The 27,561-nt window shown below is 36.4% G+C and overlaps 1 protein-coding gene across 2 annotated transcripts in view; it reads left to right on the top strand.

The window, feature by feature from the left end:
- The window catches only part of LOC117163809 (neural-cadherin-like), a 247,211-nt gene extending 219,651 nt beyond the window's left edge, over positions 1 to 27,560 (top strand). For both annotated transcript variants that reach the window (XM_076622301.1, XM_033346543.2), the window contains 23 exons: positions 7,496 to 7,639; positions 9,008 to 9,123; positions 10,474 to 10,638; positions 11,893 to 12,030; positions 12,590 to 12,776; positions 13,233 to 13,466; positions 13,686 to 13,858; positions 14,017 to 14,166; positions 14,457 to 14,762; positions 14,886 to 15,159; positions 15,264 to 15,472; positions 15,830 to 16,162; positions 16,252 to 16,458; positions 16,958 to 17,229; positions 17,314 to 17,519; positions 17,675 to 17,817; positions 17,997 to 18,608; positions 18,731 to 19,031; positions 19,267 to 19,456; positions 19,552 to 19,793; positions 20,047 to 20,262; positions 20,339 to 20,494; positions 20,646 to 27,560. In XM_076622301.1, coding sequence (XP_076478416.1) covers positions 7,496 to 7,639; positions 9,008 to 9,123; positions 10,474 to 10,638; positions 11,893 to 12,030; positions 12,590 to 12,776; positions 13,233 to 13,466; positions 13,686 to 13,858; positions 14,017 to 14,166; positions 14,457 to 14,762; positions 14,886 to 15,159; positions 15,264 to 15,472; positions 15,830 to 16,162; positions 16,252 to 16,458; positions 16,958 to 17,229; positions 17,314 to 17,519; positions 17,675 to 17,817; positions 17,997 to 18,608; positions 18,731 to 19,031; positions 19,267 to 19,456; positions 19,552 to 19,793; positions 20,047 to 20,262; positions 20,339 to 20,494; positions 20,646 to 20,755 — 5,084 coding nt within the window. In that variant the 3' untranslated portion in view covers positions 20,756 to 27,560. The remainder of the gene's footprint in view (positions 1 to 7,495; positions 7,640 to 9,007; positions 9,124 to 10,473; positions 10,639 to 11,892; positions 12,031 to 12,589; positions 12,777 to 13,232; positions 13,467 to 13,685; positions 13,859 to 14,016; positions 14,167 to 14,456; positions 14,763 to 14,885; positions 15,160 to 15,263; positions 15,473 to 15,829; positions 16,163 to 16,251; positions 16,459 to 16,957; positions 17,230 to 17,313; positions 17,520 to 17,674; positions 17,818 to 17,996; positions 18,609 to 18,730; positions 19,032 to 19,266; positions 19,457 to 19,551; positions 19,794 to 20,046; positions 20,263 to 20,338; positions 20,495 to 20,645) is intronic.
- Position 27,561: the final 1 nt, after the last annotated feature.

A 27,561-nucleotide genomic window follows, 5' to 3' on the forward strand; every position in this document is an offset into this window, starting at 1 on the left:
AAAAGATTTGCGTGAAGTATGCGACTCTCGCGCTATGTGTAGACTGCCGCGTTAGACGTTAGGTTTTAGACTGATTGTCGCTCCTTTTTTCATACGGAAGAAAAGTTCGGTGTGGGTGTGCCCCTGTGCCTAAAGAACGCGGATTCGTTGTTCCCAATTTCGTTAGGAAAAGTGAGGGTAACGAACCGAGGTGTCGATTGGTCATGACCTGCATTACTGCTCGAAGGGATGAGTAGGGAGTCTCCTACCATCGTGGTGGATAGATGACTGTGTGCGTGAGAAAATCTAGCTTGTTTTATTACAGGGCTATTCAGATTTTCCTCATGGGCGCATACCCGCTTTCTCCGTGTTTTAAGTGCGACTAATAAACCCAAGGACCTCTCTAAAAAACCAGATGTGCGTCGAACATACTTTTAGGCTTAAGACATTCTTCAGGATAAACAGATTGACGACACATGGCGAAACAATACAGGAAAGTGAAAGTTATGGTGGGCCCTTAGGTTTATTGAGGGTCGAAGTGACGTTACGCAGGTCGGTTGTTGTCCGGTCGCGCGGGCTGGCGTGCAGATGTTTTAGGCGGCGTAACAATGACTACGTAATTTCATTTTTTATCTTTTTCGTCTAAAAGGGTAAACTGAAAGTTTAAAAACTAAAATAACCAACTAAAATATGTTCGCGATATTTACTGAACAAATAGTAAAGATGAATTTGCGGTTTCGTATAGTGTTTATCTTAAAATTCATGCTAGTGTAGTCAGCAGAGCGTGAAGCAAGAGAAAAATTTCACAAAAGCCAGAGTTCCATATTTTTTTTATCACAAAGAATTTGAATTTGAATCAACCTTTTCAAACCCAATATGTAATCGATCGCTTGTAGAATTTAAATAAAGAAATTTCGAATCAATTCCGACTAATATTACAGATCAACAATTCGATAATGAAACGAATAATATAAAAAATATTATTTCATCCAAATTAAAAAAATAAATAAATTTGAAATAAATCAAATACTACCTTTGTCGATACTTTCAAATATATAAAACGAATCAATTGAATCGATAATTTATTACCAGTCTTTTAGCGAAGTGAGCGATAACGCAAACGAAAATGATAACGCACATAAAATGCTAGAGATTATTCCAACGAAAAGATATAACTTACGCATACCTATTGGCAGGAATCGATCATGTCGTCAGAACTAAAAAATATTCTACAAATAAATCATTTGTTAAATAAATGCAATAAAAGGTATACGCATATCTTGCATATGATTTTCTTTGCCATTCTATCTAAATCTATTATATTTCTTATTTCAATTTACTAAAATTTACATCGCTAAACGATAACTTTTAAAAAGCTTGTTTATTACCTGACACATGATATATAGAATATTATATTTGATTTTGAGAAATTTGATTCGATACATAGAAGAGATATGATATACAGAATATTATTTGAAGATCACTAAACAACTGTGTAAAACTTGCGATATTTATACATACATATACTCCTTTTCAATGAAATTTTAACAAAGAAATTGAGAACATCGGTCGATTAAGCGAAGATTTATTGTCCTTGTTAACATTTCGCGAATCAGTCATTTTAAATCGCAAATAAATTTCACGAGAGCTTGTACGTCTATCCAAACACTCACTGCCGCGGATAGATAGTCACGTAGCACGTTGGCCATTTAGTTATCCACCGTATGGATTGCCGTACCGTTAAAAGTTAACGCGTTCCCCGCCAACGTCTGTCCCTCGTAAATTTTAAATTGCACGCGCCGTGCGAGAGGCGAATTTATTTTACCGCTGCATCCGGCATATTTACTGCGAATCACAATTCACGATCAGAAGAGTCGCGATTCCATCAGCCCTTTCTGTTGAATTGTTTGGGTCATTAAGCTCTTTTGACTTTTTATTATTAGATGCTCCAACGAAATTGTTATCTGTCCATGTTACTATTGATCGTTACTATATGCAGCGAATTCAAACGGCACGAGCCTGTTTCAAATTTTATTTACGCGAAGATACGTTTCGCTGATTTTTATAAATTTACTTAAATACATACATATGTTTCTAACTGTTATGCTGATTATCAAAACCTACTGTATAGGACGATTTAGAGTATCATGAATCGATAGAAGAACTACTAAATTATCTACAATGTTCTAAATGTATCGACATAGATACATTTTTGTAACGGTACTCGAATATGTCCGAAAAATTAGAAATCACGAAATTTTGGCAGAGTACCAAGAGAGAAACGTAGAGTTTCGCAATAAGTCTTCCGTGAACGTTATTTATTAATATTTAGTACAAGGATCTGCAGTGGACATATTGAAAATATCATGAAACTTTAGCGTCATATATGCGAAAAATTCGGTCATAAATTTTTCTATGAAATATTGGAAGAATGCGATAAATAAAATAAAATGAATATTTTAGAAAATCGATGCTTTTATGAAATACAAGAAAAATGGAACGTCTCTCCAAAAATGTTTTTTATGAAATTTTGATTATAAAATAGTAAGTTTAACACGAAACTATAGCCTGTTGCATTATGAAACATAGTTGCATTATTTATTTTTCTTCCTTACTGCATAGATCGTAATAATACGAATTACGACAATTTAGTATTATATAAAATATCTACAAAAGTTTAAAAATAGCTACTGTATTATTTGCCTAAACGCATAAAACAAATATCAGCGATGGTATAACAACATAAATTTTAATACATCCGTTTTAATATTATATCACTTGTGTAACGCATTCGAGAAATGTAGTTGCTATAACCATTTGATTTATAATTACTAAACGCTTAGATATACACATAAGTATTACTTATTACCATGGTTCCGTGGTATTCGTATAGATATAATAATCTATACATAGACCACCGTGCACTGGTTTAATATTGTTTGTGGCTAGTGTTGGATATATGAGGTATCCGGTCATTACGCTCTTTTGATGTTTAATTACTAGATACCTAGGTAAATGTTACTTATTACCATACTTGTTAGGTAAATTATAATAATCTGGCTTCCCACACGGCGCAGCGGCGCTCTAATATCCTTTGGAAGATAGTAAATGCATTTCATAAATTCGTAAACGATTTTCCTCTCGTATTTATATCGTTGATATAAATATAAAATTGCTTCGCGATAACTTGAAATAAAAAATGTATTTCTAATATTAATACTTGACAAAACTTCATTTTTTCTGTTTAGACATATTCGGAAAGAATTTTTTAATTCATTGGATATGTATCGAATAACGCGTATGAATTATTCTAACAAATATTCTTTAAAAATACGTCTAAGAAAAAGTTTCGGAAAAGAAATTAGTTTACCGCGTGAAAGTTTACTTTTCCTCGTTCGCAATTCGATCTCAGGTTACCTCGTTTCCTAGAATAGTACATACACTTTTTACTTCACGTCATTAAACAGATCGCACAGTGCAACTAAAGCGGAATGTACCGATGTACTACAGTAAACTCTAATTGCACGTTTAACACTAAACCGACTGTGATACTGTTTCCTAAAGTAACGTGGAAAATAAAACGAAAAGGATGGCACCTCTAATTAAATATTAGCTGTATGAAAATTGAAATAAATTTTGACAGCGTCGTATGCGTCACTCGTAGAGAATATCATTCTATCATTCATTGTAGCCATTGCTACAAAATTGACATTTAATCTTCATTTTATAGAAGTACTTTTATTTTTAGATCGCTATCGCATTTTATTTCGAAGTTTTCGCTCCAACTAAAAAATAAACCAAGGCTATAAAATGAAACAGCGTGAGAAAAGAAGAGCGTAGCTGTTTCCAATAATGTAATATCCGTTTACGAGTCTCCCTTTGCACATTGGCATAATTCTACAACCAATTCGACCACATTTTGAAACTACATTTTCATGAACATACGAGCACATCGATCAACAATCGCTATCTTCCTCTCGCATGAAATACTCGGTCGAATTCGACCGAGAAATCCGGATATTGCAGGCGTACCCGCATCCGTCTCCTCTTTTTTCACCACCCTCTCGATGCTCCTCTGCCATCCCATCGCCTCTGGTTAGCAATAAATCGTGGAAAGCCGCGCATTAAGAATTACGGTCGAGCGAAAGTGGGTCACGAATCAATCGAGAGAAGAAAACCGTCGAATTGTTACGGCCGAGTCGGGGTGGTTTTACCCTGCTGGAAAGAGTAATCGCTGCGGAAGGGCCTCGCAGCATAATTAATTCCTCAGCCTTCCTTCAGTGCCTGTTCTTCATTCTGTGTAAACGTTATACCGTGTACCTCAATTTTTTCATCGCTTCACGACGGAAATTAATTTGATGAAACGACAACAAAGATGAAAGGCTATGAATAATATGAAAAAATCGGTGAAAGCACGAAGAATTGGGAACGTGTTTGACAATGATGTTCCTCTCGTCTTTTTAACGTTATTGCTGCCTATCGGTGGAAATGGATTTTATATTGCTTTTTCTTTTCTTTTTTTTTTCCTAATTCTGATGTAGCGATGCTTTTTAAGAGATTGCGTTTGTTTTTGTGAAACACAGATAAAAGGACAATGGTGGATTACATTTGACGAACGATGCTTCATTTCGCTTTCTTTTTATTTCGCCTCGAGTGTAATTATATCTTTATTCTGTGTTTCTGTTATTACGTTTCTCTAACTATAATCATCTGCACAATAATTGTGTATACATTACGAGTCGATAAGTTTAAGATTAATTCCTCGTTAATATGATTTAATAAAACTCAAGCATCTTTACCGTACGAAATTAGTGTCCAAACTATGTATACGTGCTAGTATACATAAATAGAGTAGAAATATATTCAAGTCGTAGTTTCGTAAAATAAGTTGTGCTTCTGTCTTCTTAACAAGAAAGTGATAAATTATTTTTAATTCGATCGTCGTAAGCAATTCGTTTATGAGACTTCCTTTACGAAGTTCCAAAGCCAACATACCAATCACAAACTCCTGTCCCATCCTCCATACGCTCGCACGATACCACAAATTCCACGAACGAAGAATCGCGCGAATCTTCGTCGCAACAAAGACAGCGTTTTCTCAAAGAGATTCCAATCCTTGTCAGTCTGGTTTCCGCAAAAGGCGACTCCTCTCGTTGCACTGTCTTATCTATCCAATGCCATCTAATCGGCTGTGAAAATCCTGAAAAAACGATATCGGTTCGCGCGAAATTCACTCGGTCGAGGCGAATAGTTTTTCTAGCGGGATTAATCGCAAATGGAATTTAGGATTTCCAGTCACGAATGACAGGAAGACAGAAGCACGATTTCGGTATGGTGTGGCGCGCTAATTGACTTAATCAGACGGGTATTTGTCGGGGAAAGAGAATCGAGGGAAGTTAAACTCTCAAAGATAGGCGGAGGCAAATTGCCTGGAGCGATGCTGCATCCAGGGCGTTCAGCAAATTGACGCGAGAATTCATCTTAATAATCCGCCTATTAGTGGCGCGCAGATATGAGATATGTATTTCGGATACATCGTTTCGCTGATGGCAGCCAGTTACACTCTGAATTCTAGCTCGGTGAAAATCAACGCTGGAATACGCTCGAATTTGTTTCGTTCTCGAATAACGGTGATCCTGTCGATGTGCTGTTAATCATGAAAATTAAACTTCTTCGACCATCATTTTCGTGAAACATGCTATTTTCGTAAAACATGCTTTTTTTTCAAACTGTTGTGAAAACGTTGTTTCTCGCGATGTATTAGGTGCCTGTATTTAGAAAAGTCTGCGAATGGTTGCAGTAGTTAATTTGTACAATTTGTACGGGCAGCAAGGAATTTTAACGAGCGTGTTTTGGAGCTGTTAATGATGTCTGTTGAGAAAAGTTTGAATTTCTATACAATGACGATACGATGACAATACAGCAATTTATTACGAAAACGTTCTTTCTTAACGTCATTAATTTACTGCAACTTTTTATATACCTAATTATATTATGAACTGAACATTTAAGTATAAAATCGAGTAATAATTAACGAAACAAAGTTACCATTTAGTAGCATTTAATCGGAGATTTTCCTCTCCTACCTTAATTTTAGAGAGGTTAGTAAAATGAATAAAAATAAAAAAAAAAAAAATCAGCTTCACTGATCATATTCTGCGATTTCGTGATAAATCAGTACCCGTCGCTGCTTTCGTAATGAACTTCTGTCTTCGTTTAACTATTTTATCGTGAAGATCGATACCTGGTTTCTCAAATCTCCGATCCGCAACGGAAGCTAATAAATTACCGAACATGAATTTTCCATTAAATTATCTGCATAAATTAACCGTGAAATATCAAGCTCTGGGAACAAGTCGAGAACGCCACGCAATCTTGTTCGTACCCGAATGAAAATCGACAAGTAGGAAATTTCAGTCTGATGTATGCGTTTCGTTGACCTACTATCTGCGCTAAACGTTACAGAGATGAATTACTTGTTCCGCGAAATTGAATTTTGGAATTAGTAACAAATCCAAAACGCGTGTGATCTTCCACCAACTTACCGCTCGTTTGGCACAATCGATTAACATTATTTTTTAATATTAGCGTGCCTGCAACGCGTTGACAGGATGTTTCTTTCGTTCTTGATGGTAGATATATCATTTTTACGTTTCTATTTGCTTAAAAATATAAAAGATCGTAGAAATCGTAACTATTACAAAAACAACAACGATCGTACAACTTGAAACATACTTCAAAATTACTCTATGCGACAGAAACGTATTCTTCGTGCAATATAATATTTAAATATTTACGTGAAACGAACAGAATGAATGACGTGAAATGAGAAGAATCAAGCATTAGTCGCAGAAATGAATTTTTTCCGATTTTTGCGTAAAATGAAAGTTTGATTGTTGGAAAGAACTGACCTAATATACGTAAATGTCATCCGAGAGGGAGAAAAAGTACATGTGTGCGTGCGTGAATGTATGCAAATCTGGAACGTAAAACGTAACAACTGCAGAAATACGTGACATATTTACTTAGTTAAAAACAAAATTAACGACGTAACATCTCTTAAGAAAAATAATAGACCACCATCCTTATTACTTGGAACGCAAACATAAAAAGCGGTATAAAAATGGAGAACTCCTGAGGCAAAGAGCACCACGAATATGCACGCAATATACATGGAAATTACTTGCGAATTTTCAAAGTAGATGTCATGTTATTCTACGTATGTATATGCGATTTTATCCAGCGAACAAAATAAACTTTCCACTCGATGCACAGACTGTTCGCTAGTTTTTTATCGGCAAGTATATATAAGCCTTCGTAAATGATATGACGAGTCTTAGGAAAATCTGGATGGAAACGAATTTGCATCTTGAAGAGACATATCATAAGGAAATACGAGAACAGGCTTTTGAATCTTTCAGAGGGATTACTTTGCAACCCATATTCACTGACTTTCGTATCGTAGCGAGAATGGAACGAAACCTAAACGTGTCTTCCTGCCTTTTGTCTGTTTCAGTGACGAAATTCATTCGTATTGGAATAGCTGACAAGAACGACAATCCGCCTTACTTCGACAAAGGCCTCTACGAGGCTGAAGTAGACGAAAATGAGGATATACAACACACGGTTCTCACTGTCACCGCCAAAGATCACGACGAGTGTAAGTGAACATATATGCAAATGCGCGATCATTTTTCACTTTGATGAACTTCTAAAGCTTGTAGCTCGTAAAAAGAAACGGATGCTGAGGCGTGTAATCGTTTCGTCTGAACGCTAGGTATCAGGAATAAAGGTTTTTAAGAAAGGAAAGTGATCGAGACGTTTGCCATGTCGATATTTAATTAGTTGATCGTTTGTACCGCTGGTTTTGTAAGTTTTCGAAAGTTTTTTGAAGGGAAGATTGTTTTCGTGGTAAAAGAGATAGAACGGAAAAAATATTCTGGAACGTTTGCTTTACTTTTCTAGTGACAAAACAACGCTGTTGCATCGTGGTAAAGATAAATACCACTGTATGAAAACAGCTACAGTTTGTTTTCTTTCTATTTCTCCATGAAAAAATTTTATAAAGCAACGATATTGTAAATTGCAAATTGATATTTCGCGTATGAAGGTAAGATGCGATTCTGTATATTAAAGTAATAATATTTCGTACATAGTTTTCATAAAATTATAATCCGTAAACGTCCCGATTTGTATAAAAATATCCATGTCATGCTAATCAACTCAACATATATTAAACTACACATCTAGTATCGTATTTTCTAATAAATGGAAATGTCATCGTCTACCAAACAATGAGAAAAAGTATCTTCGCTTATCGAAGGTATCAGCTCTGACGGAGTACCGATGAAGTTCGCGTCGTATGTCTTCCCTTTATTCCTGATAATGATTTTATACTTCGTCTCGAAGTTCTGTATCCTTAACCTGGCTAACAAGTTTCGCTAAAATCCATCTGCCTCTTCGCCACTCGGATCCAAAGGCACGTAAACTGCTTACAAAACTTTAAATACCAGATGGTTGAAGCAAAGTCACGAAACATATTTATCCGATAGACCTCGATTAAGAACTTAGACGTATGGATTTATTACCTTCTAATAGAACCTGCTTAAGGATACAGTCTTCTTTTCCTTTTTTCCCCGTAAATGAGAAAGGATGTCAGAGGGAAATTGACGTTGACGCTACTTATGATCGAATACGGTCCCTGGGGAAATTTTCCCAGTGAAAATTTAAAGAATGACCATTTTAATAAATCTCGCTGTTAGAATCGTAAGTTCGTTGCAAGACAAATGAAATATTTTATTTCGTAGTTGTGCTACTATATTGTTCGATGATAGAATATATATCGTTTCTCGAATATAAACTCGTTGTTCGTTCAGCGAGTTGATAAGCAGAAGAATCTAAGACGTTTCCCTCTGGCGTACACCGATCGTTTTGTAAACGACACACGAACGACAGAGCGACAGGTAACGGAGTCATCGCAATCTCCTAAGGAATTTCATCTGAAAGGATCTTTCTCTGCATTTTACAGCCTCGCGTATTCGATATGAGATTACGAGCGGTAACATAGGCGGTGCATTCGCCGTGAAGAATATGACTGGCGCCATTTACGTCGCAGGTGCATTAGATTACGAAACGAGGAAAAGGGTTAGTACATCATGGTATCACGAACGAAAAGGAAAGACACTGACAGCGGTGGAGAAAAATACAGAAGAATAGAACAAGGAAGCAACAAAAACACAGAGAAATAGATAAAACAGAGAGAAAGAGGAGCGAGAAAGCCTTCGATACGTCCCTGTTTAATCCTTTTAACCGTGTCCCAAGCATCGCGTTTTATCACTCGCGGTCCAATAAAAACCGTGAAATAGTGCGAAAAGTTCCGCGGTTATTGCACGTTTCCTATCCGCTCATTTGTCATTGCTTTAATAAGTCTTTCGTTTCATGTGCTCCGACGTATCGTAGCTATGACATTATCGTAAATTTTGCTGAGAAATCAGATCACTCTGCGCTTCGTTTTAATCAAATTCCCATACCCTGGCGCGGGTCGCGTCGTCAAAACATTCGCTTCGTTTTGGACGGTTCTTCATGAATTCCGAACTTTTCGCATTCCACTTTTATCGTTTTCGTTTCTCCTCTAATTTTCTTCCTTCCATTACTTCTAATCGAGTCAATCGGTCGTATGAATTATTAGGAATACAGAAGAATAAAAAATTACACGAGATCGCACGTTATTCGATAGTTTAGAAATATTTTAAATAATTTTATCGCTGTTCCGTACGATTTATCGTTCTTTGTCGTACGTATTATTTGGTAAAATGAATTCGTTTTATTAATCAAGGTACACGATGTTCACGTTCTATCTGATATTTTATCGCGATTATGAAATATTTTATATTCTTAATATTCAATTTTACGTCGAATTTATGTTAGAAAATTAGAAAAGGGAATGGTCTCTCGCGAGGATTAAAGCACCAATTTACTTGATTAATCTTTTACTTTTTGCCTTGTTTCATTAAAGCGTAAGGTTGTTCAACTTCGTTCGTCCATTCTACGTATTGCTGCAAAAAAGACTTTCATGCTTTAAAAACGGTTTCATCAGTCCACTGTTTTTATAACTTCCATTAAAAAAAAAGTAATCTCGTTTTTATGAACTTTTTTTTGGTCCATTAAATAGACAGCAGCGCTCGATCTTTATAAACTTTTTTATCAGAACTTCCCGTACCGAGCTTCTCGCGTGCCGCTGGTTTCTGATCTATAAAATGTAACCAAGAGATAAGTTTCGCTGTCAAACGTATGTTTCGTCGAATTCATCCGAAATTTTATCGACAATTTATTTCCTCCGTTGTTTCTACAATAAACTGCTTATTTTTTTTACGATCCGTAAATTGTTGCTCGAAAGTTGCATTTCCATTATTCCCAGAAAGAGACCGCTGTCGGTGCAGTAACTCGAGTCAGCTGCAAACGCTGTTATCCACTTGTTCTGCTTTAATCTTACAGTACGAGCTTCGCCTGACCGCGTCTGATAACTTGAAAGAAAATTACACGACGGTCGTGATACACGTGAAGGATGTAAACGATAATCCGCCTGTCTTCGAGCGCCCGACTTACAAAACGCAGATCACAGAGGAAGATGACAGGACTTTGCCTAAACGCGTCCTCGGGGTAATTATTCCATCTATTCTGAAATTGGTGCATAATTTACCAAGCGATTCGTACTCACTTTATAGTTGAATCTTATACTTTGAGGGTCGGAGAACTGACACAAGTGATAAATATTACAACGAATTCTTCGATATTCGTTACCGAATATACGATAGTTTAATTTAAAAAGGAGCCGTGACAAATTCTTATCTTCAGAAATCGCCAACGTAATTAAATCGTCTAGCTAGTCGATAAATCCTTCTCTTTCTAAGCTGCGTATATTTCAATTGCCTTTACGTATAATTCGGTCAAACGTGATCGTCCTAAATCCCAGGTAAAGAAATAGAATAATAGTAAGAGAATGATGTTATACTGGAAAATTGCTAGCTGGAAAATTGATGGAATTGATTCGTTAAATCGTTCGACGTGAATTCGATCCTTATTTTATCCAATTACGACCAGGCTATCGTTATGGCTTCCCTGTATGTCCTTTATCACGAACTTCTGGATAAAGGAAAATTATAGTATTTGGACAGCAGCACGTTGTATCTACGGGCTAATATAGAATTCAAAACGTAAAATCCCGAATAAAACAAGGTATATGGGACATAAAGTATGGATTGTAGAATATGGAATACATAATACGAAATGTAAAATATGCAGCATAGAGTATAGGACATAATGCATAGAATATAACGCAAAACACGAAATCTACAGATCACGATCAATGGCGTATAAATTTTTCGTCGTATATATTATATTACCTACGTATCACGAGATGAATTAATAGGAAACAAAAGCGAATGTGACATTTTTATTAAACTTGTCGTTTAAGTATACATATTTATGTCAAATCCAGCCAAAAGTATTTAAAATAAAAGTATTTAAAATAATATGAGTGGAAATTATCCACTCTATTCCACGAACGAAATTTTAATTGATTTCATACAGTTTTCATATATTTCGGGGTTTCGTATATTTTGATTGACAGAATAAGAAATTTAACACAATGGCAGGCCTGAATGTGGCAACGAATAACAAATATTTGATATCCAAAACGTTAACTAATTCCTACCAGAGGAATTGAAGAATAATAAAGAGAAGAATTATAAAAATGTTCGTTAAAAAAGACTGTAAAATTATTAGACTTAAATTTTTGGAATATTTTCAAGTTACATATGTGTACAAGTACGATATCGCTTGCAGAACGACCTGGTAATTATAATAATAAATTGCTGAAACAATGTATTTATCGATAATGAATTTTTGACACAGGTCACAGCCACTGATGGGGATAAGGATAGGCCACAGAATATCGTCTACTTTTTAACTGGTCAGGGTATCGATCCTGATAATCCAGCGAATAGCAAATTCGATATCAACCGCACCAGCGGAGAAATTTACGTTCTAAAGGTTCGTTCCATTTGCCAAATTTAATTAACACGAATCAGCGTAAAGATTAGTGTATGTAAAAACTTCGATTCTCGATTACTGATTCTTTTATCGCTAACAACAAATACTTTCTGTCTTTATTAATTTTTTATTTATTAACGATTTTAATACTTGGATGCCAAAAAATTATCGAAACAGGAGAATGCTCGCCACAAACTCCACGTGCCAAATTAAATATTTCTACGTAAGCTCATAAATCCATTAAAACACCTCTCTAAGTACCTTGAAACTTCTACTTCAAATCACCTCTTGCTGCTTTTATACAAAAGTTATTTAATTCGTTCAAAAGTTACGGTTTAAGTTTATTTAAAACTGATACAATGCAGCAGCGAAAGAAAGAAATTAAATTTTCGACGATAAAATCGTGTATTTAATTCGTAGTCCCGGTCGAAAGTACGTTTTGTCGTCAAGAAGTATCGTAGAGGAAAAAATCGCTCAGAAGTTTCAGCGAAGCTTCTTTTATTAAATTTGCCTCGCATCCTAAGTTACTTAGGGTCGTAATCTCGGTGTTACTCCACAGCCACTGGACAGGGATCAACCAAATGGAAGACCGCAGTGGCGATTCACTGTATTTGCTCAAGATGAAGGCGGAGAAGGTTTGGTTGGATATGCTGACGTTCAAGTGAACCTGAAGGACATCAACGACAATGCACCTACGTTCCCACAAGGCATTTATTTCGGGAACGTCACGGAAAACGGAACGGCAGGTAAAGTTAGATTACATTTTCGCTATGAAGGAAATATTGCTTTTTCTTTCACGATGTGTTAACATAGTCTTTGCAATATATGATTTATTCATGATACATTGTTGAAAATATGAGAATGGACAGATACGATTTATATTCAAATAACGTTTAATAATCTAGATTGGCAATCTAGAACAGATGGACATCTTTAAGTATCAATTTAAGGTTTGTGTGAAAACGATTATTGTTAATTGACAGCTCAGTGGTATGTATTAATAAAAATACATTGTTTGTAAACAAAAATGAAATAAATACAGAAAGCATCATACGTAAGACGTGTATTTATCTAGAAAAAAAAAGAAAGAATAGTACATAAGTATTTTAGTATTTTAGTTTTTTACAGTTAAAGATTTTATCATTTACATTGCTTTTTCTATACAAACGATTAAGATCAGTTTTTTCCTTACTTGTTCCCAGGAATGGTTGTAATGACCATGACAGCGGTCGACTATGACGATCCGAGCGAAGGTACAAACGCAAAACTAATTTATTCTATCGAAAAGAATGTCATCGAGGAGGAAACTGGCTCGCCAATTTTTGAAATTGAATCGGAAACCGGTGTGATAAAGACGGCAGTATGCTGTTTGGACAGAGAACGCACGCCAGATTATTCTATACAAGTGGTAGCAATGGATGGAGGGGGGTTAAAGGGTAAGTTAAAAATTAAAATGGAAACTCTGAAAGATCTTTGGAAATTTTAACTCATTAACGCATAAAGTATAAAGTGTTTTAAAGATAGAAATATCAGATTTATTTCAAATCAGATCTCAAGATCTTTTTGTATTTAATATTTTAAATTTTCCATCTAAAATTGTTTCCTGCTTTAATTACAATCTACTGAGATTTTGATGGCATTTTTCCAATATTTAGGGACGGGGACAGCATCTATACGAGTGAAAGATATAAACGATATGCCTCCGCAATTCACAAAGGAGGAATGGTTTACGGAGGTAGACGAAACGGAAGGTCCAGATTTGCCGGAAATGCCAATTCTTACGGTCACTGTACACGATGAGGATGAGACCAATAAATTCCAGTATAAGGTACTGTTCATTGCGTCACTCGAATCGTTCCTTCGCGTATCTTTCCCCGAATTTCTTAAAGAAATTACGTTAATTGATTTAACAAAAAAGTTTTCTTATAACGGTTGAAGAAAAATAATTGTAGAATTATCGTTTATCGTATTAATTTACAAACGCAGGTGATCGAGAGCAGTGGTTACGGTGCTGATAAATTTACCATGGTAAGAAATAACGATGGCACGGGTTCCTTGAAAATTGTGCAATCGTTGGACTACGAGGACCAATTGCAGAGCAACGGATTCAGATTTAGGATACAAGTTAACGATAAGGTATTTAATTAAAAAATTACACAATTCTACAGATAACTTATATTTTTAAATCTACTGTTATCTTCCTACTCTATGTTCCCATACCCATTCTCCATAAATAATGAGATCATTTTCTAGCATATTTAGTACATTCTTCGTCTTGTTATAAGATAAAGTACGAGTCACGTTATTTTCTTACATTTTTGTGTTACAATCTTTCAGAAACATATCTCATTCTATTTGTATTTCTATATTTTCAATCAACGATTTTTGGTTTGTGATACTATGCTGTAATATCCTGTACCTCGTAGGGCGAAGACAATGACAACGATAAGTATCACGTTGCCTATTCCTGGGTAGTGGTGAAGCTACGCGACATAAATGATAATCAACCGCAATTCGAGAAGGCGAATATCGAGACCACGGTTCCTGAAAATGCTCGCATTGGAAGCAGTCTCGAAACATTCACAGCCACCGATCCTGATCAGGGTGGTAAGAGCAAAGTGTTCTATTCGATCGATAGAAGTTCCGATCGTAAGAGGCAATTTTCGATCAACGAAAATGGCACGGTATCGATCCAGAGGAGTCTCGACCGCGAAGAAACCCCAAGACATCAGGTAAATCGTAAAACCATATTGTTTATAAAATATTGATCGGATAATAACTTGTATTATTTATTTAATATTTAGATTATACTACTTAGATTCGAGACAAACCAAACTAAAAATCATTTGTTTCAGGTGAAAATCTTGGCCATCGACGATGGAATTCCACCTAAAACAGCGACAGCCACGTTAACAGTAATCGTACACGACATAAACGATAATCCGCCAAGATTTCTGAAAGATTATAGACCCGTGCTACAGGAACACTCGCAACAGAAAAAAGTAGTAGAGATCTCAGCGACGGATGACGACGATCGATCGAAGAGCAATGGACCACCGTTTACTTTCAGGATGGATCCAAAGGCAGACGATGTGATTCGTGCCAGTTTCAAAGTTGAGAGCGATAACAGTGAGTCTGGATCCAATCCTATTACGTTCCCGTTTCACTGGAACGTTGTTAGTTGTAGTTCGATAGTTCTCGCTAACAAACGCCGGTTTTCTGTTTCCTTGCAGAGGGAGCGAACGGGGATGGCATGGCTATTGTGTCATCGTTACTATCGTTTAACAGAGAACAACAAAAGGAGTACTTGATACCGATCGTTATCAAAGACACAGGAACTCCATCGATGTCTGGGACCAGTACTTTAACTGTTATTATCGGGGATATTAACGATAACAAAATGCAGCCTGGATCAAAGGACATTTTTGTATATAACTACGCAGTATGTATTTCATTTCTATATTTAAATTTCACATAATTTTCTGTTTATTTTGACTTTTTGGAAGTAAAGGAATTCGTGTTATTTAATATCAATTTTTATCCCAGAAACTAAGATGTAAATAAAATCAAGATACTATTGCCATACGTGACTTATGTGTGATATAATTACCATGCTATAATTACATAATTACTGTACTTATTTGAAAACTCAATACTATAATACGTTAGAATGAAATAGCACATTAATCTGGCTAAATGAATACTCAAAGAGTTAAAAATTATATTTCAAAGTTATTATTCAATATATAATTATAATTAAAGGTTCGTATAATTTGACTTGGTCGAGTTCGTTTCACAGGGACAATCACCAGACACAGAAATAGGCAGAGTTTACGTATTCGATTTGGACGATTGGGATCTACCGGATAAAAAGTTCTATTGGGAGGGTTTAGAGCACGCTCAATTCAAGCTAGATGAGGACACCGGTATGATTTATTTGAAATCAGGCACTCACGACGGTAGATATCATCTACGTTTCAAAGTCTACGATCGGAAGCACACGCAAACAGATGTCCCAGCAAACGTGACAGTCACGGTGAAAACGATTCCTTTCGAAGCTGTATTAAATTCTGGTTCGGTTCGAATATCTGGTATAACAGACGAAGATTTCATTCGTGTTTGGGATTATAAAGTAATTATTCTATTTAATTATACACTATTAACTCGTTCTTTTTTATATGAAATCTATATTTAATGAATTTTTTATTTTTTCTCCTCCAGTCACAAACTATATCGCGTAGCAAAGCAGAATTATTTAGAGATAAATTGGCGCATTTGTTAAATATCGATAGAGAAAATGTAGACGTGTTTAGCGTTCAATTACGTAGAATGCATCCACCGTTGACAGACGTCAGATTCGCGGCCCACGGATCGCCGTATTACAAGCCTGTAAGATTGAATGGAATCGTACTAATGCATCGTGAAGAAGTAAGTTAATATGAATTAATTCATGGCATTTCAATTTGTTATAGTGTAAATAATTCCAAATTTGCCGTCTAAATCATTTTAAGATTCTAAATCTTCCCATTGAATATTTTTGGCTTCTAATTAAATGGAATATCAGTGAAAATATCAGATTATTATAAATATAGGAATATTGGATTACTTCAGCTTTTAGCAAAATTTTGTATCAGAGATACATCCTTTTCATGACCCTTTTACGTACGAGGGATAAATCCTATTATGAATGAATTATCAACTACGTTCAATCCGATATTATCACATAAATTAATACTTAATGAGGTCAATAACAATATTTCATAAATTGGATATTGTTTTTACTGAAACAAGGATTTCATGAAATGACCTGTTTTATAATTTATAGTAATAAATGAAAGGTCTCCAAATCGCAAAACCAATCAAACTTAAATAAAGGCTAAAATATATTTCACACAATTTGATTAAAAAATAATTTTAATTTAATTAGATCGAGAAAGAGGTCGGTATTAACATAACGATGGTCGGCATCGACGAGTGTTATTACGAGAATGAAGTATGCGAGGGTAGTTGCACAAACACCTTGGATATTAGCAGTTTACCATACATGGTCAATGCAAACAGAACCGCCCTAGTGGGTGTGCGGGTGGATGTAATCGCTGAATGTACATGCGGAGCTCGGAACTTCAGTAAAGGGGAATCATGTAGAAACAGCCCTTGTTATAACGGAGGCCGTTGCGTGGAAGGCCGATTTGGGTTATCGTAAGTCTGACAACTGGTGAAATTTAACATGTGATGTATTATACTAGCATATTAATTTTATTTAATGCATTTTTTATTACGTAGATGTCAGTGTCCTGCTGGATATAATGGTCCAAGATGTCAGCAAACTGCAAGAAGTTTCCGTGGAAATGGCTGGGCTTGGTATCCTGCACTAGAAATGTGCGATAACAGTCATCTGAGCTTCGAATTCATCACTAAGAAACCCGACGGATTACTATTATACAATGGGCCTATTGTTCCTCCTGAGGCTGACGAAATTATGGTTTCTGGTAAGCAAATATAGATCATAAGATAACAATAGATTTCTTAAGGTAGTCAATAGCTGCCTCTATGATGTCTTTGCCAGAATTTAAGTCTAATAAATCAGCGATTTTTACAGCAACGAATGAAATAATATACTATTACGTAATGAACGTATTTACAGATTTTATATCCGTTGAACTGGAACGTGGAATACCTCGACTGTTGATAGACTTCGGTTCTGGTACTTTAGAGTTAAAAGTGAAGCCGAAAAGAACTTTGGACGACGGAGAATGGCACAGACTCGACATCTTTTGGAACACGGAGGTCAGAATTATCCTTTAAATCATAATTTAAATATCTCTATATGTGTCAAAATGAGAAAATAAAATTAAAATTATTAAAATGATTTCCTTCTTCTAGAAGGAGAAGGTTATAACTAGATTACATCCAGTTTACAACGATCCCTTATAATTAATTCCACGGAATCCTATTTTATTTTACAGACGGTGAAATTAATCATCGATTATTGCAAATCCGCGGATATCTCAGAACCGGAAGACGGTACGCCACCAGAATTCAACGACACCAGTTGCCAAGCTCAAGGCACCATACCACCCTTCAACGAATATCTAAACGTAAACGCACCACTTCAAATCGGTGGTTTATACGTCGAGCAATTCGATCCAACTCATTACAAGTGGAAGCATATGCCAGTTGGTAAAGGTTTCGATGGCTGCATCAAGAACCTCTTTCACAATAGCAAGCTTTACGACCTAGCACATCCTGGTTTATCGAGAAACAGCGTAGCTGGCTGCCCTCAAACCGAGGAAATCTGCAACAACCAGGAATCCACCTTCCGTTGCTGGGAACACGGTACTTGCGTAGGAAGCTTCACTGAAGCTAGATGTCAATGTAACCCAGGATGGACTGGTCCAGGATGTATGACATCCACTATACCAACGACATTCAAACCACAAAGTTATGTCAAATACGCGTTGTCGTTCGAACCGGATAAATATTCCACTCAAGTACAACTGAGATTCCGCACCCGAGAGGTCCATGGTGAATTGTTTAGGGTCAGCGATCAGCATAACAGAGAATACGCTATTTTGGAGGTGATTATTCACGTTATCGCATTTTAGAAGTGAAAATAATATTCATTTAAATAAAGAAAGGAAACTAGCTAATTAAGTTAATAAAATATTCAATTATAGTTATTGCATCTTTTAATTCCTAGATCAAGGACAGCAGACTGCACTTCCGTTACAATTTGAACAGTCTGAGAACTGAGGAACGAGACATATGGCTGACTGCGATAGCTGTTGATGATGGACAGTGGCACACAGTTAGAGTATCGAGATACGGATCAGCTGCAACTTTGGAATTGGATGGTGGTGAAGGAAGAAGATTCAATGAAACCTTCTCCTTCGAAGGACACCAGTGGCTATTGGTTGACAAACAAGAAGGAGTTTTCGCGGGCGGCAAGGCTGAGTACACTGGAGTTCGGACGTTTGAAGTGTACGCGGATTATCAGAAAGGTAAACATTTTATAATTTTCGATAATCAAATTGAAGAAGAATAGAGATAAAGACTGTGGAAAATGGCATATTCAATTATATATAGACAAAAGTTCTTGAACAGAAAGGTGCAGAATTAAATAGTTAGAAAGGCATTACGTGATAAAATACAAGAAATAAGATGCAATTATAAAAAGACTTCAGTGTTCATAGGATGATGCGAGGAGGAAGTTAATATAATTTTTCGTTTGAACAGGATGTCTCGATGACATAAGACTAGAGGGCAAACATCTTCCATTACCACCCGCTATGAATGGAACACAATGGGGTCAAGCAACAATGGCCAGAAATTTGGAAAGAAACTGTCCTTCGAATAAACCCTGTGCCAACGTCATTTGTCCAGAACCCTTCGAATGTATCGATCTTTGGAACGAATATGATTGCACGTAAGTACTGCAAAATTTAAAGAACGCTATCTTTAATTTACATGTTTGTGTACATGCGTATGATTTGATAAATCTTATCTTGTCTATGTTCCTAGATGTGGGGAAGGAAGAATTCCATCGCCTGATAGCAAAGGATGCATGGACAAAAACGAATGCATAGATTATCCTTGTTTGAACGGTGGTAGATGTATCAATCAAGATCCACGCTTTAGATATAGATGTATTTGTCCCGATGGTTTCTGGGGAGAAAATTGCGAGCTCGTTCAAGAGGGACAAACATTGAAACTCAGTATGGGAGCTTTGGCAGCTATTTTAGTTTGTCTTTTGATTATTCTTGGTAAGTATCGCGTGGACAAGATGTATTACACGCGTAAAAAGCTACAGAAAGAAACATAATTTTCTAGAATGAAAAATTACACACTGACTAAAAGAATTCTACTATAGTTAATCAGTATCGTTCCTTTAATATTCCTCGTCCATTAAAAATGAAAAGAAAATGTATCTTTACAAAGAAAATAATTGAAACATCAAAAGAATTAAAAAATCAACTAATACAGAAAGTGATTAATGATATTCGTATTATGTTGTAGTTCTCGTCTTAGTATTTGTCGTCTATAATAGAAGAAGAGAATCTCATATTAAGTACCCTGGGCCTGATGACGACGTGAGAGAAAATATCATCAACTACGATGACGAGGGTGGCGGAGAAGATGATATGACCGCATTCGACATTACCCCGCTTCAAATTCCTATTGGTGGCCCGATTCCAGAAATGGGCGGGAAGCTACCACCATGTAAAATACCCTGTAAGTAATCCTCGTTGTTATATACATCCAAGATAACGGATAATCGGATATTCATACCATTGCAAATATTTTACAGACACACTAGGACCAGAACCAAACGTGGGCATCTTTATAGAAGACCACAAAAAGAGAGCTGACAGTGATCCAAACGCACCACCGTTCGATGATCTACGAAATTATGCATACGAGGGTGGCGGAAGCATCGCAGGTTCATTGTCATCATTAGCTTCCGGTAAGTACTTCTGTTATCGTTTAATATTAAAAATGAATGAAAATTAAGATTACCAATTACAGATTCTTTGCAAAAAGGATACTCGACTGTTGCTTGATTCACCTATAAGAGTAAGAAAAATATATGTGAATAATTATTTTAAAATCAACAGGAACAGACGACGAGCAGCACGAGTACGAGTACTTAGGTGCTTGGGGACCGAGATTCGACAAGCTAGCCGACATGTACGGACCGGCGGAAGAAAGCGAAGAAGAAGACTAAGAATATCGTAAAGGATCTCTACAATCTGTAAGCTCGCACGATTTGTACACCCTCGAAGAAACAGTGTTTGCGTGAGCTTAAAAGAGAAGAAGGAAGAAAAGAAAAGAGGAAAAATGAAGAAAGAGACTATCCCCTAAGAAACGTGTGTGCTCGAACGAACTTTCTATTACGAAAACAAGAAAAAAAGAAGACATACGACAGAATCGAAGAAACCGTAAAAACCAGTGTTTTTTGCGTTATTCGAGCAACAAAGACGTTCCGTTTTGTTGATGAAACAAGTGCACGTTTCCAGGCGCATATTCTTTGCGATGTGCACACGCGAACAAGAACGAGGCGGCCACACGGTGTGCGCGATTACGAGAAAATGAAAGAGAGAGAGAAAGAGAGAGAAGAATTAACATCCTCTGGTCGAAATTTTATAAAAATGAAGCTACTCGTCGATGTCGATGTCGATTTCACGAAAACAGCTTTCCATCCACTTCCCTCAGCCGTAAAAAAAGAAAAAACAAACGAACGCTATCGCAATAAGAATCTCTATCGAATCATGGTCAATCGTCACGACACACCGTAGGTGGCGCATAATTCTCGAAGGGTGTAATACCTATCTGTATAGCACGTTACGCGTATACGTAGTGAATTCGCGCGTGTCAGCCTGCACGCGAGACTTTTCTATTATAATAAAATAAATCTATATATATATATATATTATATATGTACGATTCATTATTTTTAGTCACAGTCATAGTTACTATTTCTCGGTACAACCGTTCTCGATGTCTCGGTATTCGATCGGTTAAAATTATCATCGGCGCGACAGCATCGGTTCTACTGGAATTATATTCGTGAACACGTTACTACTGCCAGCCGTGCGCGTGATAGGTCGTTTCCGTTTTACCTCATCTACATTGGGTCATCAAGTGGCCGTATATGATACTTTCAAGGGCATTTCTCATTTATCCGTCTTCTAAATCCCACTCAACTTATTCATCGTATTCAGATGTTAGCTGACGGGAATTCTTTCGTTTCTTCCGCGAACGCGCACCGGCTAATAGGAACTCCCCGTGTAACGTACCATGAATTCGTATATTGACGTTGTTGAGTATAAGGGAAGAGAGATCTTGAGTAAAATGGTTCATTCGCGACGCCTTCCTGGTTCGCGCGATGCGAACGATCCTAATGTGGTCTATCGTACTAAAAATAGGGATTATTTAAGAGAGAGCGAGAGAACGAAAGAGAGCGAGAGCGAGAGAGAGAGAGAGCGAGAGAGAGAGAGCGCGCGCGAGAGAGAGAGAGAGAGAAAGAGAGAGACACGTTTAGTTGTTGTTCGCGAGTCGTGAACCATCCTCATCGTTGTCATCGTCGCCGTCACCGTCACCCACATTAGTTATTGATAGTATTATTATTGACATTACGATAAATATATATATATATTATAAATATGGATTTATATAAATAAATAAATGAATAAATATAAATAAATAAATATATATATATATATAGAAAGAGAGTTAAAAAAGAGAGAAGCGCACGGTGGAAGACAAAGGGTACTGCAACGTGTGCGGCGCATGAAAGTCCGCATAAACAAATTGAGAATTACCGCGCGCGTATGTAATTATAATTAATATTATATAGCGGTATAAATATAAATATGAATATAAATATATATACATATATATATATATATTATACATAAATGAAAAAAACGCATACACACGAAATCACATTGAAAAGAAGATTAAAAAGACAAAAATTAACAAAAAAAAAAAGAGAGAAACAGAGAAAGGAAGAGAAAAGAACCGTAATGGTACGATACGAGGGGCCGGTTGTCGAGAAAAGCTCACGATTCAAGTCTCGACGTAGGGTTAATATTTATTTTCTGTCGATGGTCGAACCGGCCAACAAGTTGCGATTACACGAAAGAAAACAATGGAATGAAAAAGTACGGCGAACAAAGAAAAAAAGAAGAAAGATGAGAAAAATGAGAAGGAAAAGGAATGGAAAGGAGAAAAAGCGGAGGAACGAGGGAAGAGAAAAATCGGCGAGCGTGCGAAAAAGGAAATGACGCGAAAAGTCCCTTCTACGTCGCAGCATCGATAGCGAGTTCGATACCGCAAATAATTTCGTTGCTCGATCAATGCCCTTGATTGATCGTAAGCGAAAAATCGTTTATGCTACGACGATAATAAGGATAGCGTCAACCTAGTGCATCTCCATGCATGTGTCTCGACTGATTTGTAAAATTCTCTACGGAAATATTAATAGTCAATTTATCGATTAGGTGAAGCCCCGTCGGATCGAGTGATCCGGGCGTAGTGTTTAAGCACTTGTACGAATATTGTAAGTAACGTCGTGTATTTCGGTGTGCCGGTGCCGCTCGTAACGTGTCGCGATCGGTACCGAGCATCTCTGTATAATTGTCCTACCAAGATTCGTCGTCTTGCGTATCGTTTCCCGGCAATGTTTGTGATATTACGTTTTCCGCGCCCGTTGTCTTCGACGTCCGTTTACGTCTGTTCCTCATGAGCCTCTGAGAACATCGAGAAACACATCGAAATCTCACTTTAAGCTACGTTCACATTGCACGTACATTTCTCCCCCCATATCTCTTTTTTCATTAGTTTTCTCTAGATGTTACCAGCCTATATGTTCGCCCGAGATATTCGTTTTTGTACATACGATAACTTATCGCTGTCCCCACTTTTCTTGTGATTATTGAAATTACTTGATTCGAAGATCACGGAGGAAAAGAACGATAAGTCAGGTTTGTTTTTCATACGAGTAATTCTAAAATCCAATACCCTCTCAACTAATCACATATCTATAACCTTCTCTTTTTAACCCCTTTTTAACCACCAAATAACTTCAAGATCAGAAAATCAACAAACTTGTACTTATCGTATTTTTCTCCTGTACTTCTCGTTTCCAAGTATCGCGAGACTTTCTGCCGATTCTCAACTAAATTACGATAGATTGCCACAGGATTCTAGATATTGATAACGTTTCGTTCTCAAATATTCAGCTTAAACGAATCTCTATATTGTTAAGATATCTTCTTATAAAATTGTTTCTAACGATAACATAACATTGGTAATATCAAGCAATCCGAATTTCTATTATCACTTCGATTATCCGTAATCGTTCTTTCAACGATTAAACTTTCCATTCTATACTCTCGAAAATGTAGCTGAGTGTTTCTCAAAGATCGTTAATCGGAATTCGTTGCCTGTTTATCAAGCAAAATAGATTTTATCCTTCTCGACATACCGAGACCGCTACATTTCACGTTTCTCGATGTCGACAGGTTCTTTACCATTGAATTATCGTTGTTTCATTATCTCACCGTCCTCCTTCGTAGTACACCATTTCGTTTCTCCGGCCATTCCTATCGTCGACTTTACCCCGCCAAGTAGTTTCTAAGCAGAGACAGTATTCGACGGACTGGCGTTACAGGAGGACGAACGGTTTATCGTTGAGTAACTGATAATGAGTTGAATAGCGCGCGCAAGCGCGCACGTGTGTGTACAGTGGCAAAAAAGAAAAAAGAAGAAGAAAAGGAGAAGAAAAGAAAGACGGTTGTCGCGTGATTTTTGAAAAGAGTAACTCGGGAGATTAGAACGATCCTCGATTTCTTGGAGATTGGCTTTGCAAGAAGGAATTAATAAGTCCCCTGAAAATACATTATTCTAGGACACCTGCCCTTATTTCGTAAACAAACCCAATTAGACGTATACTTTGATAATGCGAAGCCTTATCAAACTATCGGGCATTTTTTTAAATAATAGACACGTTAAAAGGATAATAGGAAATATTACGTTCGTTTCAACATATTGTCGAAAACATAACGTGTATGTACATTCATTTATCAACATCAGGCAGTAGAAACGTGGGTATAGTAAGAACGTCGTTCGTTAAAACGAAGACTATAATTATTCTTCATTGCGTAATTACTTATAACTGTAATGGTGTAACATAATTTTAAAGAGATCTAAATGTTAGTAAAGTCAACTTCCGAGACTCACTTTTACAAGGCGCAAGTTTACAGCGTCATTCGACAATTTGATAAGAAGCGTCTATCTCCATTCGCTTGACCTAGGCACCTCGAAAAACTTGCGCGATACCTAAAAGGACGCAGAACCTTACGAACAGCAAATCAACGAAAACCTATGCAATTTTTTCGTTCTTATAAAAATTTCATGTCCTTCGCTTACGAAGCGAAGTAAAATTTGTATGTAAAATAACGCCGAATACATTCACTTCGACAATATGAAAACATCTCATATTTGCGATCGAAATGAAACAAATGGTACATCGACGGGCTAGCAAGCTGTGTTTTTTATCGTAACATCTTCGTTAAACTGAAACTCTCGGTATCGTACATTCGTTAGTATATATTTTTATATAACTTTGAAGCGGAAGCAGTTCGTAAGGTGCAAAGGAAATATTGTTCAGAGCCCGCCAACCATCCGATGTAAATATAGAATATTTGCAAAACGTGTCAGATTCGTTGAAGATGTATTCGTTACGATTTCATTTGCCACTGATGGAGCGTATTTAGTTGCGAAACGTACAAAAGAAGAAGAGTAGAAGCTGTTGACGCGAGTTTGAGAAAGGATCGATTAGAAAGAAGAAAGAAGAAAACGATCGTTGCGACGAAAACGTTCCTTATCCTCATTCCATAAGATCGTTTTCGTAGTTGGTCGAAAACAATCTCTATTTTTAAGAAATAGAAACTTAAGTAGCTTCGTTTTTAGTAATTAATACGAAATTCTGTAGCCAGCGAATATTTATAAATCTTTCTGTTTCTAACGTATATTTAGAAACGTTTTCTTCGTATTTTCCGTTTATTTATATTTATAAATAACGATTAGTAACATAGCCTGAATTTTGAATAATAGCAATAACGGATTTCTTAATACATTGTAAATGTTCGAAGCGTGTCACGAATGACGAGTAAGTGAGTCTAGAAAAAGGAAATCTGTAAATTTTGTAGAATAATTGTGAATATTTAACGTTTCTTTATGTACGCGATAATTACCAACACTTGTGTCATTTCTATTTTTAACGTCACGACGTATGTATTAACCAATGCACTGATCATAGAATACAATTCATTGTACGAAACGAATTTAATTTCATCGAATCAGCATATCTTTTATACGAAAGAAAGAGAGAAAAAAGGATACTCCTGACAAGACGACAGCGTTCTCAGGATCGATTTACTTTTCAAGCAATATCGTTTGTATTATACACCAGATTTCATGTATTTCGAAAATGATAAACTTTACAGCCGTCGAATTGCTTGAACGACCCAAAGGTCAGTGTCGATCGAACGATATTAAGTTAAGGTACCATTTGAGGCACACACGGCTCAACTTTTTTACCGAAACCGAGTTAGCACGCGAACAAGAACGTCGAAATGTATTTAAGAGTAAACGAGAATGAAAAAAAAAAAAATCGAAAAAGAAAGAGCGAAGCGTACTTACGTTTGAGAAGATCTCAAAATGTTGAGATCGGAAAATGACGAACGTAGGTATCGAGTTTTCCGATCGAGGCGAATAATCTGTACAAGAAGAGAAAACGTGAAAAAAAATGGCAGCCACGCGAACTCACGTTACATATCTGTAAAACTTTTTTCCAAGCACTGCCTAATCGTGCACAAAGAACCGAAGCAGCTCATGCCTCGATCTCAAACTAATTGAGATTGAAACGGAACGACGCAAAGATAATATCTACAACGGCACTAGTCCGCTTTGATCGAATGCTCAGCGACGACAGAAACTTTTTCTTCCGGGTTCGGAATTCTTTCTAGCTGTCTTTGTTCGTTTGTGGTCGTCGGAACGCTTTTCAACGAACGCAGTTTGTATTTGCGATGGCGACCGAGTGAAACACGTCTGCGAAAAACGTCGAAAAACGAAACATTGCTCACGAGGATGGGAATATTCGGTTGCATATGCGTACTTGATGTATCTTTTCCTTCCTATTCGATATGAAGTCAAGAATTTGAATATCGATACCGTCTTCTCTTTTTTTAGAGTATCTAGTTACAATAACTTTGAAATTAATTCTAGTCAAAGAATTAGAATATTTTTAATTAATATATCCTAACAATTTTTTATTAATAGATTAATAATATTTCGATTAATATGTTAATTTTTATTTCAAAATTTCCTTCAGATCCGAGATACATGCTTTTGCCTATATAACTTGCTCTTAATGTTACAATTCATTTAAATACGATTTTTCTTCGATATTGTAATATTTAATATACTCGAGAATATCGTATTACCCTGATTTCATATTACAAAGGATCAAATTAACGTCGCATTGCATCCAACAAAAATATTTCTGGACATCGAGCAAGCAAGTACTTTTTCACATTGTCTTGGTCACCGCTCCACCCCACTGCGACCTTCCTCCCGAAGAAATCTCGATAATTTATAAAAACGAAGAATCAGTGTGGCGCGACACGAGAAACAGAAAAGAAAAAAGAAAGTATATCGAGGAAAATGTAAAAGCACAATCGAGGAGCCGACTTATTATCGTCGGTCAGCGATAATGGATAAATCATTGTAATATATACACTTCGGTGACAAAATGATTGTAACGCTGCCACTGAACACATCCCGTGTAGTACAATTACCGTATATATAGTATTCCACAGTATACTGGTACACACCGTATTATTAATTGAATTGATATTTATTAACGATTAATTATTACATTATTATCACTATATTATCTATACCATTTGTACTTTGCATTTCAGTTGGAATGAAATAAATGCCTTCTTTTTCATAAAAATAAAC

This window comes from Bombus vancouverensis, chromosome 10 (genome assembly GCF_051014615.1).
Source record: "Bombus vancouverensis nearcticus chromosome 10, iyBomVanc1_principal, whole genome shotgun sequence".
Lineage (NCBI taxonomy): Eukaryota > Metazoa > Arthropoda > Insecta > Hymenoptera > Apidae > Bombus > Bombus vancouverensis.